Source organism: Silene latifolia, chromosome 3, assembly GCF_048544455.1.
Source record: "Silene latifolia isolate original U9 population chromosome 3, ASM4854445v1, whole genome shotgun sequence".
Classification (NCBI taxonomy): domain Eukaryota; kingdom Viridiplantae; phylum Streptophyta; class Magnoliopsida; order Caryophyllales; family Caryophyllaceae; genus Silene; species Silene latifolia.
Window position 1 is genome coordinate 107,163,020 of NC_133528.1, and position 17,750 is coordinate 107,180,769.

The 17,750-nt window shown below is 37.7% G+C and overlaps 2 protein-coding genes across 2 annotated transcripts; both read right to left on the reverse strand.

The window, feature by feature from the left end:
- Nucleotides 1–625: 625 nt before the first annotated feature.
- On the reverse strand, nucleotides 626–1,636 carry LOC141649451 (uncharacterized). Its single transcript, XM_074458141.1, has one exon. It carries the CDS (start codon nucleotides 1,634–1,636, stop codon nucleotides 626–628), a length of 1,011 nt encoding a protein of 336 aa, XP_074314242.1.
- Nucleotides 1,637–1,803: 167 nt separating this feature from the next.
- On the reverse strand, nucleotides 1,804–15,190 carry LOC141649452 (uncharacterized). Its single transcript, XM_074458142.1, has 5 exons — nucleotides 14,860–15,190; nucleotides 5,323–5,886; nucleotides 5,011–5,183; nucleotides 4,581–4,926; nucleotides 1,804–2,666 (listed from the first exon to the last, which is right to left on the reverse strand). The coding sequence occupies exons 1-5, from the start codon at nucleotides 15,188–15,190 to the stop codon at nucleotides 1,804–1,806; spliced, it is 2,277 nt and encodes a 758-aa protein (XP_074314243.1).
- Between the last annotated feature and the right edge of the window lie 2,560 nt (nucleotides 15,191–17,750).

Consider the following 17,750-nt stretch of genomic DNA (forward strand, 5'->3'; position numbering starts at 1 on the left):
GAAGTGAAAAGAGGAAGGCTGGACGCTGCTATTTACTGAAAAAGTCGATCAACTGCTTCACATAGTCGATCGACTGGATTTGCCTAAGAGTTTAGTCGATCGACTGAAGTTATGGTCGATCGACCGTTTCTTGCTGTCAGGCCGTGTTTGTTTAATAAGTTAATCGGCCCATTAGTTGTTTAGTTAATAAATTTCGGCAATTGTTATATAAAGGATAGCTGAGAACAATTTTAGGTTATCTTGCACACTGATAAACTTTCTTTCGTACGTTACTTTTCCTTGAACTTTCGGATCGGAAACTTGTAATCTTTCTTCCTTTATTTCGGTAATTCAATTAACCTTCGTTCTTCAATTATTATTTTCCTTTATTCATTTACTTTTCTTTGTTTTGTTTTTATCGTATGCTTTATTATTGGTTTTTTTTTGGTAAAATGTGAGATGTGTGTGTATATATATATATATATATATATATATATATATATATATATATATATATATATATATATATGTATGTATCAAAAAACCATATTACAAGGTATATAAATTACAAAACATAGAGACCCAACTGTGTTAAGTTCGAATCCCATAAGGATCAAACTTACAATCTAATTCCCAACTTATCAAGCTATACTTCCTCTCGTCTACTCACTTTAGCATTACATTTGAACTTGATTCTTTGCCTTACCACTTCTATGATCTTCTGAACCACCAATGAAGGGACCATCAGTATGCCATTAATCCTGGCTGAGTTCCTTTGTGCCCAGATATGATAGATACAAGCATTCAGAATAATAGCATAGACCTGTTGTTTCAGTTTGGCACCACCATTGCCATAACCACCAGCCCTGGCACCAGACAAAGAGATACAAGCACTACACCAATCTTGAATGAGGGATACAACAACTTTGATGTAATCACATTCAAAGAAAAGATGTGGCTGTGTTTCAGTTGCATTCTCACAAATACAGCAGGCATCAGTGTTGCAATAGCCAAACCTGTATAACTTCTCTCGAGTAGTCATCCGATTATGCATAATTAGCCAAGTGATGAAGGCATGTTTAGGTACATTCCAGCTATTCCAGACTGTGTTGTACCACCATGGTTTGATTTGATGCAGTCTCAGCCAATCATATCCACTCCTAACAGTATATCCTTTCAGATCAGGTTGCCACTGCCCATCAGTATAGGCATCTTTCATCAGCTCCTTAACCTTGCAAATGCTCTTCCAGGTCCAAGAAGCATCTGCAGGAGGACTGTAAGAATGGCAGTCATGCTGTTTTATGTAAACCTGATTAATCCAACTTATCCATAGCCTGTCAGCTTTAGAGTAAATCCAGTCTACCAGCTTAGCAACAATAACAACATTCCAAACTTCAGCTTTCTTGATTCCAAGCCCACCCTCAATCTTTGGCAAGGTGACAGTATCCCACCCTACCAGTGGCACCCTGTGAAATTCAGCACTCCCATCCCACAAGTAGTTCCTACATATGGCCTCTATCCTTCTGATGATACTCTTGGGAAATATGAAAATATTGGACCAGTAGGAATATAGTGAGTTGAGGACAGAGTTGATAAGAGTGAGCCTACCAACATAAGAGAATTTTTTTGCTCCAAGACTCCTTATCCTGTTAACCATTTTCTCTGTAAGTATATTACATTCCTTCTTAGTGAGCTTGGTAGGTTGGATTGGGACACCCAGATACCTGAAACGCATCTGTCCCTCAGCAAATCTAGTCACTTATTTAATATCCTCCTTTAGAGTTGCTTCCATTCCATTAAAGTATCCCTCAGATTTTGAGCAGTTCATAGACAACCCGAAGCTTTTGAAAATGTTGAGAAAGCTCTGAGCAATATCATCACAGACTGAGCATTTCCTTTGCAGAACAACAGAAGATCATCTGCAAACATCAGATGGGAAAGCTTAAGTTCTTTACAAAGGGGATGGTATTGGAAAGGCCATTTATTGGTAGCATATTTGATTATTCTTGTTAGGTAGTCCATACAAAGAGTGAAAATCAAGGGTGAGATAGGGTCCCCTTGTCTTAAACCGCTTTGGCCCTTGAAATAATCAAGGCTGATGCAAGTCATGACTTGCTGACAAAAGATATCAGGGAACTTCAGGCCCAAGAGAAGATTTTTCACAAAATCCCATTCCACTGTGTCATAGGCTTTTTGGAGGTCAATTTTGAATAAGCATCTAGGAGACACAGCTGCTCTGTTATATAACTTCACAATGTCTTGACAAATCAAGATATTCTCCAGAATAGATTTTCCTTTAATAAATGCACCTTGATTCTTATGAACAATGTCAGGCAAAATCACAGACAGCCTGTTGCAGAACAATTTTGAGATAACCTTGTAGATCATATTGCAGCAGGCAATAGGTCTGAAATGTTTGACTGAAGTAGGTCTTTTATATTTGGGTATGAGGGTGATGTTTGTGGCATTGATCTGGTTCAAAGGTTTGCCAGTTGAGAAGAAGTCTTTAATTGCTTCACAAACATCAGGACCAACAATATCCCAAGCATATTTGAAGAAACCACTAGTATACCCATCTGGACCCGGGGATTTGTCAATAGGAGTGCTAAAGAAGATACCTTTGATTTCTTCATTTGTGACAGGGAGCATCAGAGCATCAGGGAAGTAGCTTGCTCCTGTGTACGATCCTTGAGGAACAAGTTCCTCAAGGTTAAAGCAAAATCAAAATAGACAAACGAGTAAGAACTTAATCACATAACACCATCCCTGGCAACGGCGCCATTTTGATGGGTGATGTCGTCGGGTCTCCCAATCAAACACATTTATAATTCTCAACAAACAACTAGTTAGCAGTAAGTCGAGGTCGATCCATGGGACGGTGTACTTTGGGTTCTAAGTCTATCTATCTTAATTTATGCTAGTGTCACGATTTATTTGGGTTTGTAGTTGTGCTCTAGACTAATACAAGCAATAAAGTAAAGCAAACAATAAAAGGAAGGATGTAAACAAATGACTAAAAGTGCTAGGATATCATGGGTTCATAGGGGATTCATGTAAGTTGATCATACAAACATGTTCACAAAGTTGCAAGCAATTTATGTTGTAAAGGAACCGAGTTGGTTTATGTCTTACGGTTCTTAGGAAGAGTTGGGTTCCGGAGCCGAATCGATTAGATTGTACAACCCCTACAAGTCGACTTACTTTCCTCCTAATCACTTCTATGCATGGTCTAACGAGACTCGAGTTGGTTTATATCTTACAAGTCAAGTTGAATAGATAAGAGATGGTTATAAATGCAAGGATTCATAGGCTTGGCATTTCATCAAACATAACATGTGCATAGGTTGACATTACAACAAACAAGCAATCTTAATCATGGAAACATATTAGATTAAGCATGATTAATCCCATGTTGGTTTCCTCTAATTACCCACTAATCCTAGCTAAAGGACTACTCACTCTTTATCATGGGAAACATGTCATTAATGGTGTCAATCATTATAACAAGTATAAACATGATAAAAGCTTAAGGAAATAAACAATAAAGAGTAAAGGGTAAAAGGAATTATACCAAACTTGAGATGATCCAAATAATAAAGTAAATAATAAAAGAAGAGAACTTGATTGATTGATGAAGGGTTGTCAATCCTCCAATAATAACCCAATAATCTTCAATTACCCAAAAGTAACAAACTTGAACAATAATTAAGGAGAGATTAATGTGTGATTTGTGGAAAGATTAAAGAGTAATCTAATCTAATCTACTCCTAATCTATTCTAATAGGATTTTCTAATGTGTAAGCCCCCCTTTGATTATCATCAAAGTGGGGTATTTATAGTAGTGCCTCATTAGGTTACGTAAGGCTAAACTAGTAATTAACAATTCTAAGATCTAAGCAGGGAATCACTAGTATTTCGGAGAGATAGGCATCTTTGCTGAGGACGCCACGATCCGCTCGTCCAAGAAGTGAATCCGCTCGGATTGTTTCATGGAGGGACGGGCGACTGAGTGGCTGGGACGCTCGGATTCAGGGCTTCTTGGACGAACGTCTTGGCTTCTTGGACGCTCGGATTCTTCTTCAGAATCCTTCCCCTCGCAAACTCCTTATTCTTGGAATGTTAGTCTTTAGTTCTTGCCCTTCCTTCAATACCTGTTCAACCAAATCGTCAATGTCCTTCCGAATAGGCTCAAGAGACGGGAATTTTCCGCCTAATTGTCTCCTTTCCTACAAATCAAACGCAGCGCAATAGGAAAGCAAAATAGGAAGCATTTGACGGGTAAAATGGATATGAGACGTTATAATAGTATGCAAAATAGGTTCAAGTAGGGGACTAAATGTGCGAAAATAATGGTCACATCACAATATCCTTCTGTAGCGGCTTTAATCTCCTTTCTCCAAGAATAGTTTTATTCTCTATATTAGAATAGCATTCCATGTTCAGTTTTTTGAGCACAGGTTTTAGGATTTTCAATCTCTTCACAACACTAAACATCTTGTACCCATCATATTGCTTGCCGCAAGCTTCTCTCCCTCTATCCTTGAAGCCAAGTGATTGCCCCCACATGTTGAAGTATTTAAAACTAGCCATTTTGACAGTACCAATCTTAATATTACTAATTATGCAAGGGTAATGGTCAAAAAGACCTTCAGGATAGAAATGAGCTACCATATCAGGAAAAATATCTAGCCAAGCTTGATTAACCAGAAATCTATCAAGTCTACTATAAATCCTGGTAGTAAGGTCTTGCTTATTATTCCATGTAAATAATGCACCAGTGGAAGGAATATCAGTCATGCCACAACTTGCCATACATCTGATAAAGTCATCCATATCATCCTGTTTAGTATTACCTCCCACCCTCTCATCAGGACTCAGAACAGTGTTAAAATCCCCAACAAGAGCCCAGGTTCCAGTACGATTGAGATTAATAACCTCTAACTTATGCTAGAGATCAAGTTTGTCACAACCTTCATTGAATGCATAAATCATGGTCAAGTAGAAGTCCTGCTGATTAACTCTGGAATGTACCTTGGTATGGATAAACTGTGCATCATATTGAAATATCTGCACATCAAATAGACTTCGCTGCCAAAGAATCCATACCCTACCTCCTTTATGATACTGACAGTTGGTGGTTACACTCCAGCCATCCAAAATATTATTAGCAATATTAAAAACATTATTATTATTGATTTTGGTTTCTAGTAAGCCAAACAAGCCAGCTCCTTTATTGTGAATAAACCATTTTCCTTATCTATGTTTATGTACATTATTGAGACCTCTAACATTCCAAAACCATAAATTATTCATTGGGGGTGTTTGGAGAAAGAGTGCCTGTACCAATCCCACATTTAGGGGTCACTGAACCATCTAGAGCCTGCAAATATGTTTTGCCCGCAGTCTTCATCACACCAACACTACCAGGTTCCCTCTGAGACACAATGGCTTGCTTAACAGGAGTAGTCTCTGGACTGTCCACTACTACCAGATTGTCTGTAGCCTGCACAGGTTTAGTAACTGTCTCATCTACTGGCTCTGTCACAGTTGCAGTCAGATTAGTTGTAGTAGTCTCAACAATAGGCTTAGTAACTATCTCAACAGTCGTAGTAGCAGTAGATGCAACTGGCTTCCACACCTGCTTAGTAATATGTTTCTTTTTGACTGCCAAATCAGTCTTCCTGCATTGATCCCCAGTGTGGCCAATACCCTTGCATTTGAGACAGATATCTGGACGCCATTCATACTTAATTTTTATTGAAACAATTGTACCTGACTCATCAAGGAATTTCACTTGCTTAGGGCATTTCTGGCCTACATTCAGTTCAATCATTACTCTAGCAAATCCAAGTCTTTTCTTATCACTGGTTGCTTGATCAGATTTAACATACTTGCCAACCAATCCAGCTATGGTAGGTAGACATTTATCCCAGAATCTTAAAGGGAGCTCATGTTGTTGGAGCTTGTGTCCTCCACAAATTAGTGTGATAACATTTGTAAATCTCTTACAGGTTCACAAGGGTATACTTCGTATTTTAATCAGTCGATTAACGATTACCTAATAACGGTTGGCTTGCTAGAAAGTTTGACGTTATTATCATACAGATGGCGGTGATCAACTGGTCCGTAAAGGTCACACCTATAGGATGTGTTTGAGAGATGTGGTTATAGAAATATAATCACATTGATGCCTTATATGACTAACAGTTAGTCAATGTGTTGATGAGACAATTATTTAATGAAGATTAAATAATATTAGTTGAGATGAATTAACTGTCAATTCGTAAATTGAATATAATAAGTTATATTTAATTAAATGTATGTAATGTTAGCTTGGACGAATTAATATGTTAATTCGTAATTAAATGTAATCGGTTATATTTAATATCAACAAGATGAATGTGTCATAGTGGTAATAGTGAGGGTACTCAATCCAAGAGGTCATGGGTTCGATCCTCACTAGATGACAATTTATATTTAACACATTTATACATTTTTGGAATAACCGAAAATAAGGATTTTAATCCTTATTATTTCGTTTCATATGGGCCGTTTTTTGGAAAAAGAAAATCAACCCTATTTTTCCATATACTCGGTTATAAGGAGAGTTAGGTGTTTTTTCTTAACCTAATTCTTTTCCTCCATACTTGCCTCTCATCTAAAAACACAAAAGATAAACCCTAATTTATTTTTACTGAAATTTAGGGATCGATTCTAGCAACAAGTTAAGGGCATTTCTCATATCGTCTTGGGTGCAACTATTAGGCGAATATCATTGCGATATTGTTCTTAGGCCGAATTTGCTAGGACCGAAGGTTATTTCCTAATCCTTTACGATCTTGTTTATGCATTTTATTTTATGACTAGTAATTCATCATGTTATAATTCGTTATAGTCCTTAAAATTAAAGGGATGCATACAGATAAATCCCACAAGTGGTATCAGAGCTGAGGCCACGAATTTTAATTTTGATGATTTTCATAAAATTGTTTGTAAACATGATTAGGGTTTTGAAAAAAAATTTACACGGTTGAAATTTTTTTTGTGCCGAGAACTTTTTTTTTGCAGCCGTGTTGTTGCGGTTTTTTGTTGTTTTATTTCCATTTGATTCTTTCATATTGTTGTTTTAATAAGTTAAAGTTAATAATATGATAATTTGTAGATGTTTCGATTTATTAAATTGAGATGTAAATGGAAATCGGTTTTGCCGAATTGATAAAAATTTTGGGGCTGTTGTTTTTTTTTTTTCAGCCGAGACATAAACAAAAATTAGGTTTTCTGTTTTTTTTTGTTGTTGTTTCGGTTCATCCAGCTGAGAAATAAAAAAAAAAATTGTGTCTGTTACTGTTCACGCTGGGCAGGTTTTACAAAAAAAAAAAATTTTGGTTTTTACAGAAAAACACAGAAAAACCGTGTTTAAAGAAGAAAAATATAACGGGCTGTTTTGTTTTTGCTGTTTTGCCGAAAAAAGAAAAAAAAAGGCTTGTTTGTTTTTTCCCTGTAATGCCGAGGGCATTAGTGAAGAAAAAAAAATTTCTGTTTTTTTTTCTTCTTCTTTTTGGCCAATAATTATTAATTATACATTACTTTTACAATGTATAATTAATTATTGTGAAGCGGTTCATAATTAATAGATACCTAATTATTTTAAAGCAGTTTAAAATATTGATGGATTAAATTCATATTACAAGTTTAATATGAATTAAGTTTGAAATTAATGTGATTAATTGAGGAATTGTCACTTAATTTGTTAATTTAAATAGGTGGTTTGGATAAATTAATCAACATAATTAAGGAATTGTGTCATGTATGTTTAATTTATTTTTAGTTGATGCATTTTTTTTTTTTGTTGAATGAATCGTTGAATGAATTTATTTACATATTTTTTTCTGCAATCGGTTGTAATTTGTAATACTTAGTGTGGCTTTAGTCAAATTATGTTTTCGTAATGAAGGAAACATAATTTTTTATGTAATTATGAGATCTCGAATCTCCTTTATTTTTCCTTTTGTTTTGGGTTTTGAAATTAGAATGTAATAAATAGGTTTATTATGTAAATTTATTTATTGTAATTTTCGAAGAAGACTAAAGATGGAGATTGGAGCTCACTCCCGCTACATGGATCAAGAAGGAACATCGAGACAAGCTTCTCGGGTCCAAGGATGGATTCCAAACTTGTATTTAATGTTCAATTTGATAGGATAGGCCACACTAGGATTTTATTATTGCTTTTACGTTTTTCATTCCTATTGCTTTTCATTCACATGATAGTTTATGCATCATATTCCGCCTAAAACCAAACCACCTACTAAAATGCATGAAAATTGACACATATAGGTTGTATGTTAGTTTTCATAGCCATACAGATGTCACATGTTTATTAAGCCATCATCTTAGTTTAATCATTCACGAATGCTAGATATTAGTTCACTTAAAATGAATTAAAATAAAGTTGATGGGATCTTCCTCTAAAACGGAAATTGAGATTAGTCTTTATAAGGGCAAACAACTATGAATCCCTTCTTCGTCGGTAGGCATAACATGACCCCTTCTACGTTGGGTAAGTAGTTTGTGTTGACTCAGTTTATCTCAACAATATAGTCCGAAGAGTTTCTCGTGATTATGATGGACTAAATATAGAATTTACATAAATTTATCGACCAAGAATTCTAACGGTAGAATTAGCTAAAAGGTTAGCTCATCAATTTACAGATAATTGAGTCTTGGGATCATTTATATAATTCTTGAGGAAGGTCAATTGTATAAATGTTTTGAGTCTTCGCGTTATGACATTAGATCATTAGACTTAAATTAAAATCGATGCACATGCTTATTATTATTCTTCTTTTCGCAGTGTAGAACACGTTTATTTTACTGTTACAACAAAATGTCTGGAAATAACGCAATCCAAATGCCTAGTGCCACACTTGGACGCGAGTCCTGGCTGAAAATATTCATGGACCAAATGAATCAGTTCACACGTCTGAAAAACGACGGGTCCAACTTTATGGATCGGGAGGCAAAGACTACGGAATGTCGCCATTGCCGACGGTAAGCTCAGGTACTTAACTGAGCCAATACCGGTCAACCCAGGCCCCAATGCAGGAGTCAACGAGTCACTCGCTTATAGTGACTTCGTTATGGAAGCGGGTGCGATAAAGAACGTACTCATCTTTGCGATGGAAACCAATTTGCAGAGACGCTTCATTGCCCAAGGTGCGAACAAAATTTTCACCACGCTCACTAACGAGTTCTCAAAAGCACCGAGAATCGTTACATATGAGCATACCTGTCGCTTCTTTGATGCGAAACTCCAGAAGGGCCAACCGGTTAGCCCACACATTCTTCACATGATTGAGAATGTCGAGAAGCTGGAGGCTCTTGATTGCAAAATCAGTGAGAGCATTGTCATTGACCGAATGCTTTATTCTCTTCATGATGGTTTTGCCCTTTTCAGGGCGAATTACTACATGAATGACTTGAAAAAGAGTCCTTATGAGCTACACACCCTTCTCGTACAGACTGAGAAGGATATGAAATTGAGTGGGAGCATGAAGCAGGATGTTCTCATGATTTCCAACAAGGGTAAAGGTAAGGGCAAGGCTCATGGCGACCTAGCTGTAGGTAAGCCAAAGTTTAAAAAGCCAGGAAACGGTAAGTGTGGGCCCGGTGAGACTAGTGGCTCACAGGGCAAGGCAAAGAGCAAGGGCGGTGACATTGAGTGCCACCATTGTCACAAGACTGGACATTGGAGGAGGAACTGTCCCGTCTACCGTGAGGACATCAAAGCAGGCCACGTCGTTCCTGTTGGTATGTCATCTTATATTCATATGATTGAGATTAACCATGCAAGTTTCGGAACTTGGGTACTTGATACTGGTTGTGGTTCTCATCTGTGTAATCATTTGCAGGGCCTAAAAAACATCATACCTCTCGAAAAAGGTGATGTGGACCTGCGAGTCGGGAATGGAGCACGAGTTGCTGTTGTCTCGAAGGGAACATATGTAATCCAACTCCCTAGTGGTTTTGAGTTATTTTTAAATAACTGTTACTATGTACCCAGTTTGTCTAAGAACATTATTTCTGTTTCCGTACTTGCTAAAGACGGATTTGCATTTTCAATAAAGGATAATAGCTGTATTTTCTCTTTCAATGAAATGATTTATGGCAAAGCAGTTTCCATGAATGGAATTTACATCTTAGATCAAACCATGGAAGTATTACACATGAATAATAAGAAATTAAAGGTTGGTGACAAAGATCATACCTATCTATGGCATTGTCGAATGGGACACATAAATGAGAAACGTGTAAAGAAACTCGTCGATAATGGGACTATTCCCGCATTCGATTTTTCTACATATGGCACGTGTGAATCATGTCTCATTGGCAAAATGACTCGAATTTCCTTCAAAGGTGTTGGAATGCGTGCTAGTGACCTATTAGGACTCATACATACTGATGTTTGTGGACCTATGTCAATTACCGCTAGAGATGGCTATAGATATTTTATCACTTTCACGGACGATTTGAGTAGATACGGATATGTCTACTTAATGAAGCATAAAAGTGAGTCCTTTGAGAAATTCAAGGAATACCAGAACAGGGTTGAGAACAAACTGGGTAGAAAGGTTAAAGCACTCCGTTCAGATCGGGGTGGCGAATATCTTTCAAATGACTGTGGAATCGTTCTACAGTTAACTCCACCTGGAACACCTCAATTAAATGGTGTGTCCGAACGGAGAAATCGAACCTTACTTGATATGGTTCGATCCATGATGAGTCACACGGTGGTGCCTGATTCATTATGGGGTTTTGCTCTTTGTCACCATTTGCTCTTATACTTAACCGAAGTCCGACTAAAGCTGTCGACAAGACTCCATATGAAATGTGGAAGGGAACGGTCCCTAACTTGTCCTTTATTCGGGTTTGGGACTGCGAGGCTTATGTCAAGTGGAGACACGAGGATAAGCTCGGCCCGCGATCGGTCAAGACATACTTTATAGGTTATCCAAAAGGAACATTTGGTCATTACTTCTATTCGCCTACCGAACATCGAGTTTTTGTTGCGGCTAGTGCGACGTTCTTAGAGAAAGAATTTCTCAAGAACAAGACGCGTAATAGAACCTTCGAGCTGTCGGAGATTCCAGAACCAACAACCGAGGAACAGATGGAGGAAGTTGTTCCTCCAACTGATGATACGGTTAATATTCCTGAGGAACCTAGGAGGTCGGGTAGAGTCTCTCATCCTCCGGACAGATACATTGGTATGGTCGAGGAGAATGACCTTTTACTCCTAGAGAGTAATGAACCCGCTACCTATAAAGGTGCAATGACCTGTTCCGACTCAAAGCTATGGCTAGAAGGCATGCAATCTGAGATGGACTCCATGTATGAGAATAACGTGTGGGATCTAGTTGATTTACCTAATATGGTAAAACCTCTACAGTGCAAATGGCTTTACAAAATAAAGCGTTCTGTAGACGCGCAACCAGATACCTATAAGGCACGACTAGTGGCAAAAGGTTTCACTCAAGTGCATGGATTGCATTATGATGAGATTTTTGCACCTGTAGTCATGCTACGTTCCATTCGGATAATCTTAGCGATTGCCGCTTCTCATGATTATGAAATTTGGCAAATGGATGTGAAAACCGCCTTCTTAAACGGTTATTTGGAGGAAGGGTTGTACATGGTGCAACCCGAAGGTTTCATAGATCCTGAACATCCTAAGAAAGTATGCAAGCTTAAGCGCTCCATTTATGGACTTAAGCAAGCTTCTCAGAGTTGGAATCATCGTTTCGACCAGGTGATAAAAGAGTATGGGTTTACTCGATCGGTCGAAGAACCATGCTTATATATCAAGTCGAGTGGGAGCAAGATTGTATTCTTGATATTGTATGTCGATGACATACTCCTGATTGGGAATGACATTCCTCTCCTATCTTCGGTTAAAGAATGGTTGAAGAACCATTTCCAGATGAAAGATCTGGGTGAGGCACAACGCATTTTGGGAATCCGTATCTACCGAGATAGATCACGACGGACGTTATCACTTAGTCAGGAGTCTTATTTGGATAAGATTCTTGAGAAGTTCAGCATGACCAACTCCAAGAAGGGGAACCTTCCAATGACGTCTGGGATGCAGTTGAGCAAGTCTCAGTCACCCACGACGCCTAAAGGGACTGAGCGCATGAGTCGTGTTCCTTATGCATCTGCAATAGGATCAATCATATATGCCATGATATGCACACGTCCAGACGTGGCATATGCATTGAGTATGACGAGTCGGTACCAAAAGAATCCAGGTGAAACACACTGGATAGCTGTTAAAAATATCCTCAAGTACCTACGGAGGACTAAGGATAGGGTATTGACTTATGGAGGCGATACTAAGCTATGCGCAATCGGTTACGCAGATGCTAGCTTCCAAACGGATCGAGATGATTCAAAATCTCAGTCCGGGTTCGTCTTCACTCTTAATGGTGCTGCGGTCAGCTGGAAGAGTTCCAAACAGAGTGTTGTAGCAGATTCTACTACTGAATCCGAGTACTATGCCGCTTCGGAAGCAGCTAAGGAAGCGATATGGATGCGTCAATTCTTACAAGGACTTACGATAGTTCCTAGTTCGAATGACCCGATCACCATCTATTGGTACAATAGAGGTGCCATATTCCAGGCTAAGGAGCCTATGTCTAGCAACAAATCTAGACATGTACATCGGAAAGCTCACCTGATCCGTGATTACGTGGAGCAAGAAGAGATAGTGATTGACAAGATTGCGACGGATGATAACATCGCGGACCCTCTCACTAAACCGTTGAATTTTGATAAGCATGAAGGGCACGTTATTTCTATGGGAATTAAACGTGTTCCTGAGTTGTAGTAGTTGATTATGAATTTGATACATTATCTTTTTCATATACTATTTATAACTTCATCGTTTTATTATAATATTTTGTTTTTCATGTGGATTGTACTGAAAACTTTGAACGCCACAAAGTGAACTGAATTACATTATATTTTGTTTTGGTCCGTAATCGCCTACAAGAGCTGATAACTCTGGCTATTATATTGTGCAGTCGATTGATGGTGGGTTCAACGAGCCATAAGTCAAACTGTAGACTGATCGATCACAAATGCGAGATTATAACGATACCTCGTAGGACAAATTTTTGTAACAACGTAATGGAGTCCTAAATGTTTAAAAACATTCGGTGCCAGGTCGTGGATAGGACATCCATTGTGTTCCTAGAGTCGATTCTTTTGACTATTGACTATCTCTTGAGATTAAGGCAGTTTTCGGGTGACTTTGTTTTCTTTCTCACGGTCTGCCGTAACTGGAGGCTAAGTAGATTTTTTTCTGGGTCATTTCATACTGTGCTTACATCGGCAGGATTCGAGTTGAGGAAAATATCCAACCCTTATCAGGTATAGTTATTTCTCATGGCCACTCGAGGAGTTGTAACTGAAATGCATGGCCATGCTCGAATGATGATTCGTTTATCGGTTAAGTTACTCTCTAGTCGGGAAACCACTCTTGATGCGAGATCACTTGTAAAATACGACCTTTGTGAATACAGATTTTGCAAATTGTTTTACATTGAGTGGGAGAAATTTTAGGATATGAGAATCGGTTATCGCACATACACTTGTGAGGACAAGTGGGAGTTTGTTGGAGCTTGTGTCCTCCACAAATTAGTGTGATAACATTTGTAAATCTCTTACAGGTTCACAAGGGTATACTTCATATTTTAATCAGTTGATTAATGATTACCTAATAACGGTTGGCTTGCTAGAAAGTTTGACGTTATTATCATACAGATGGCGGTGATCAACTGGTCCCTAAAGGTTACACCTATAGGATGTGTTTGAGAGATGTGGTTATAGAAATATAATCACATTGATGCCTTATATGACTAAACAGTTAGTCAATGTGTTGATGAGATAATTATTTAATGAAGATTAAATAATATTAGTTGAGACAATTAATAATCAATTCGTAAATTGAATATAATAAGTTATATTTAATTAAATGTATGTAATGTTAGCTTGGACGAATTAATATGTTAATTCGTAATTAAATATAATCGGTTATATTTAATATCAACAAGATGAATGTGTCATAGTGGTAATAGTGAGGGTACTCAAACCAAGAGGTCATGGGTTCGATCCTCACTAGATGACAATTTATATTTAACACATTTATACATTTTTAGAATAACCGAAAATAAGGATTTTAATCCTTATTATTTCGGTTCATATGGGCCGTTTTTTGGAAAAAGAAAATCAACCCTATTTCTCTATATACTCGGTTATAAGGAGAGTTAGGTGTTTTTTCTTAACCTAATTCTTTTCCCCCATTCTTGCCTCTCATCTAAAAACACAAAACGATAAACCCTAATTTATTTTTACTGTAATTTGGGGATCGATTCTAGCAACAAGTTAAGGGCATTTCTCATATCGTCTTGGGTGCAACTAATAGGCGAATATCATTGCGATATTGTTCTTAGGCCGAATTTGCTAGGACCAAAGGTTATTTCTTAATCCTTTACGATCTTATTTATGCATTTTATTTTATGACTAGTAATTCATCATGTTATAATTCGTTATAGTCCTTAAAATTAAAGGGATGCATACAGATAAATCCCACACATGTAACCTAATCTATGCAGGAACAACTTTGACCTCCTCCTTTGTCAACTCAATATCCTCCTTCCAAGGCCTTACAATAAGCGGTTTATTATCAAACATATGATAACCCGCATTCAAAACAGTCTCCTTATCCTTATTTTCTTTAAACCTAACCAAGAAAACTCCATTAGGAAGGAATGAGACCTTGTTAATACCATATTTCCCCCCATATTCAATGAATATAACCATGTAGCACATCCCAAGGAGGATTTGCCCCAAGAACAAAGCAATAGACAACATGACTCCAATATGAAACTTCGTCCTTAGTATCATCAGTAAAGAATCTTATCAGACTATCTAAACATACCTCTTCCTCCTCCTCAACAGGATGCTTAGCCTTTTTCCCACGTTTAGTTATCCATTTACTATTCTCTGCTAGCGCATCATCATCTTCAGAAGGTAGTCCAGGTATGCCATTTATTTCATGCAGGCTTTTGGTACGTAGCACATCATTCTCAGAAGGTCCTTTGCCTTTGTTAAACCTTTGTGAAAACGATTCCCTACGTTGAGATTGCATCTTACCAATCCTACTAAAACATTTTTGAATTGTTTTTGCGGAAGAATTATGTGCCATATGCAATATCTAAAGTAGAAAATTCGAAAAAAAATGGCTGCCCTAGGTGATGAAGAAAGTCGCCTCCTTAGGGTTCATTTTTTTCATTTTAATATGCTTTATTATTGTTTCCATCTTATCACCATGTTTAATTTAGTTATCATTATTATTGTTAATTTTATTAGTTCAATCATGAGTAGCTAATTTCTTTATGCTAGGATTTAGGGGATCCATGGTTATATGATTGTATTAAATTAGAATATTAGATCTGGAACAATTATTCGTCTGAATTGTTAATCGTAGCATTTAATTCCTATTTAATTAGTGAATACATGCGGCTACTTATTTAATCAGATAAACTCCGACCTAGATCGAGAGATTGGAAAGAGTGAGATCTGCTACGAACAATAGAATACTTTAAATAGAGCGAGAGCATATTAGAAAGTTTTTAGGGTGATTAGTGGACCGAGAGGACCTTCTCACCGCCCTTCAGACCATATTTAGACCAAGTATTTGACCCTACCTTTTACCGTTATTAGACCATGGGGAACCGACAATTCAAGCTATTTTCCCTTATATTTTTATACTCAATTTCTACACTTTATTTCTTTACTTTTCGCTTATGGTTTAGTAATCAAACAAATCAAACCCCCAGACTTGTTACATAAACATATTAGATTTAGCAAATAGAACAATTTGTCTCCCTGTGGATACGATCCCGACTTCCTCTACTGCATTAGTTTAGGCCAGTTGGTTTATCTTTGATAGGTGTCTGATTTAGCCTGTCAGATAGTATACCTACCGGGGTTTTGAATTTTGAAAAGTTAGGTTCTTGCCCTAATTGAGTCTTAATGCTTTGAACTCGACTTATAGTGACATGTGGCATCTTATGTCGGATTATTCCGTATTAAAGTTTTCTAGAAGTTTGAGACAAATGATCGTTAAGTTAAAGTATTAATATAGCAATTCACATTTGTGTCAAGTTTGAGTAAAATTGCATAATAAGGAAGAGCATTTTACAAAGTTGGTAAAGTCGCTAGAGTTGAGTTTGAAGTTGCATCATTTTACAAAGTTCATCATATTTCAAGTATGCTATTAAAACAAGTTCGTGGTTTGGTTAAAATACAAAGGAAGCTATGCCGTAATTTCTTTGATTCCATTCTTCGGGTAAAGTAAATTTCATCTCAATGACAAGCTCGTGTCAAGGGTTTATTTTAGGAAAAATTACAAATAACCACCACGTATTTGCGTATTCTTACAAATTACCACCATGTATTTGCGTTTTTACAAATAACCCCCAAACTTAACCGTATATTCTCCAATCACCACCGTGTTTTTACCCCGAGCATCGTTTTTTTTATTTCCCGACTTATTAAGTGACAATTTACGCGAAATTCCCAAATTACCCTCAATTACTTATACCAACACTATTACCATTTTACCCAAATAACATGACCAACTTCTTCTCGAATTTCTTAAATTTCCCAATTTATTCCTAAACCCTAAATCCCCAAGTCCTTTAATTCCCAGATCAATCGATCAATCGCCTTCAATCCCAAAATCCCTAACTTTCCCAAAATCTTCAAAATAATCGAATTGAAGAAATTTGATTCATAAGCATTTTCAGCCATAGAAAAATGGTCAAGAAGTAACTTACCCAGTATATCGTTGAACATCATAGTTAGCTATGTAAAGCCAATAATGGTGGCCCACAATGAATATATTGGAGAAATTTAATACTCGTACATGCTAGCAGTCACGGGTAAAACAATAAGTCAATGAAATGTTATAGCCACAAGAACTAAAATCCAATAGAATTTCCTCAATTCCAACATTAATGCCTCTTCGTAAATAACCCACTTTGACAATAGTGGGTAGTCACTTGCAGAGCCAACGGGAGCGAACCATGGATCCGCATAATCAAACCCTAAACCCTTTCCCTTGTTCATTGCACACGAACATTCGCAAAACTGAAAGACATCCTAAGAGGGGCCGAGTGAACCCTTTTTTTGGTGGGGGGGGGGGGGGGGGTTATTATAAAATGGGACGGGAAAGGGTTTAGAGTTGGATTAGGAGGACCGCTACCGCGGATCCGCCTAATCCAACCCTAAACCCTTTCCCTTGTTCATTGCATTCGAATATCCGCAAAATCGAAAGACACACTAAGGAGGGTCGGGTATCCTAAAACCGGACGGGAAAGGGTTTAGGGTTGGATTAGGCGGACCGCTACCGTGGATCCGCCTAATCCGCCTAATCCAACCCTAAACCCTTTCCCTTGTTCATTGCATTCGAACATCCGCAAAATCGAAAGACACCCTAAGGGGGGGCCGAGTATACCCTTTTAAGGGAGCTGAATATTCTAAAACAGGACGGGAAAGGGATTAGGGTTGGATTAGGCGGATCCGCGGTAGCGGTCGCCTAATATAACCCTAATCCCTTTCCCTTGTTTATTGCATTCGAACATCTGCAAAACCGAAAGACACCCTAAGGGAGGGCCGAGTGAACCCTTCTAGGGTGGTCAGGT

Excerpts from the sequence above, each read along its gene's own strand:
- LOC141649452 (XM_074458142.1), bottom strand. The coding sequence starts at position 15,190 with ATGCAATCTCAACGTAGGGAATCGTTTTCACAAAGGTTTAACAAAGGC. Across the intron at positions 5,887-14,859 it reads TCCTTGGGATGTGCTACATG|CTGGATTGGTTGGCAAGTAT; the intron begins GTTATATTCATT and ends TACCTACCATAG. Across the intron at positions 2,667-4,580 it reads AATTAGTAATATTAAGATTG|GATCGTACACAGGAGCAAGC; the intron begins GTACTGTCAAAA and ends TTGTTCCTCAAG.
- LOC141649451 (XM_074458141.1), bottom strand. The coding sequence starts at position 1,636 with ATGGTTAACAGGATAAGGAGTCTTGGAGCAAAAAAATTCTCTTATGTT.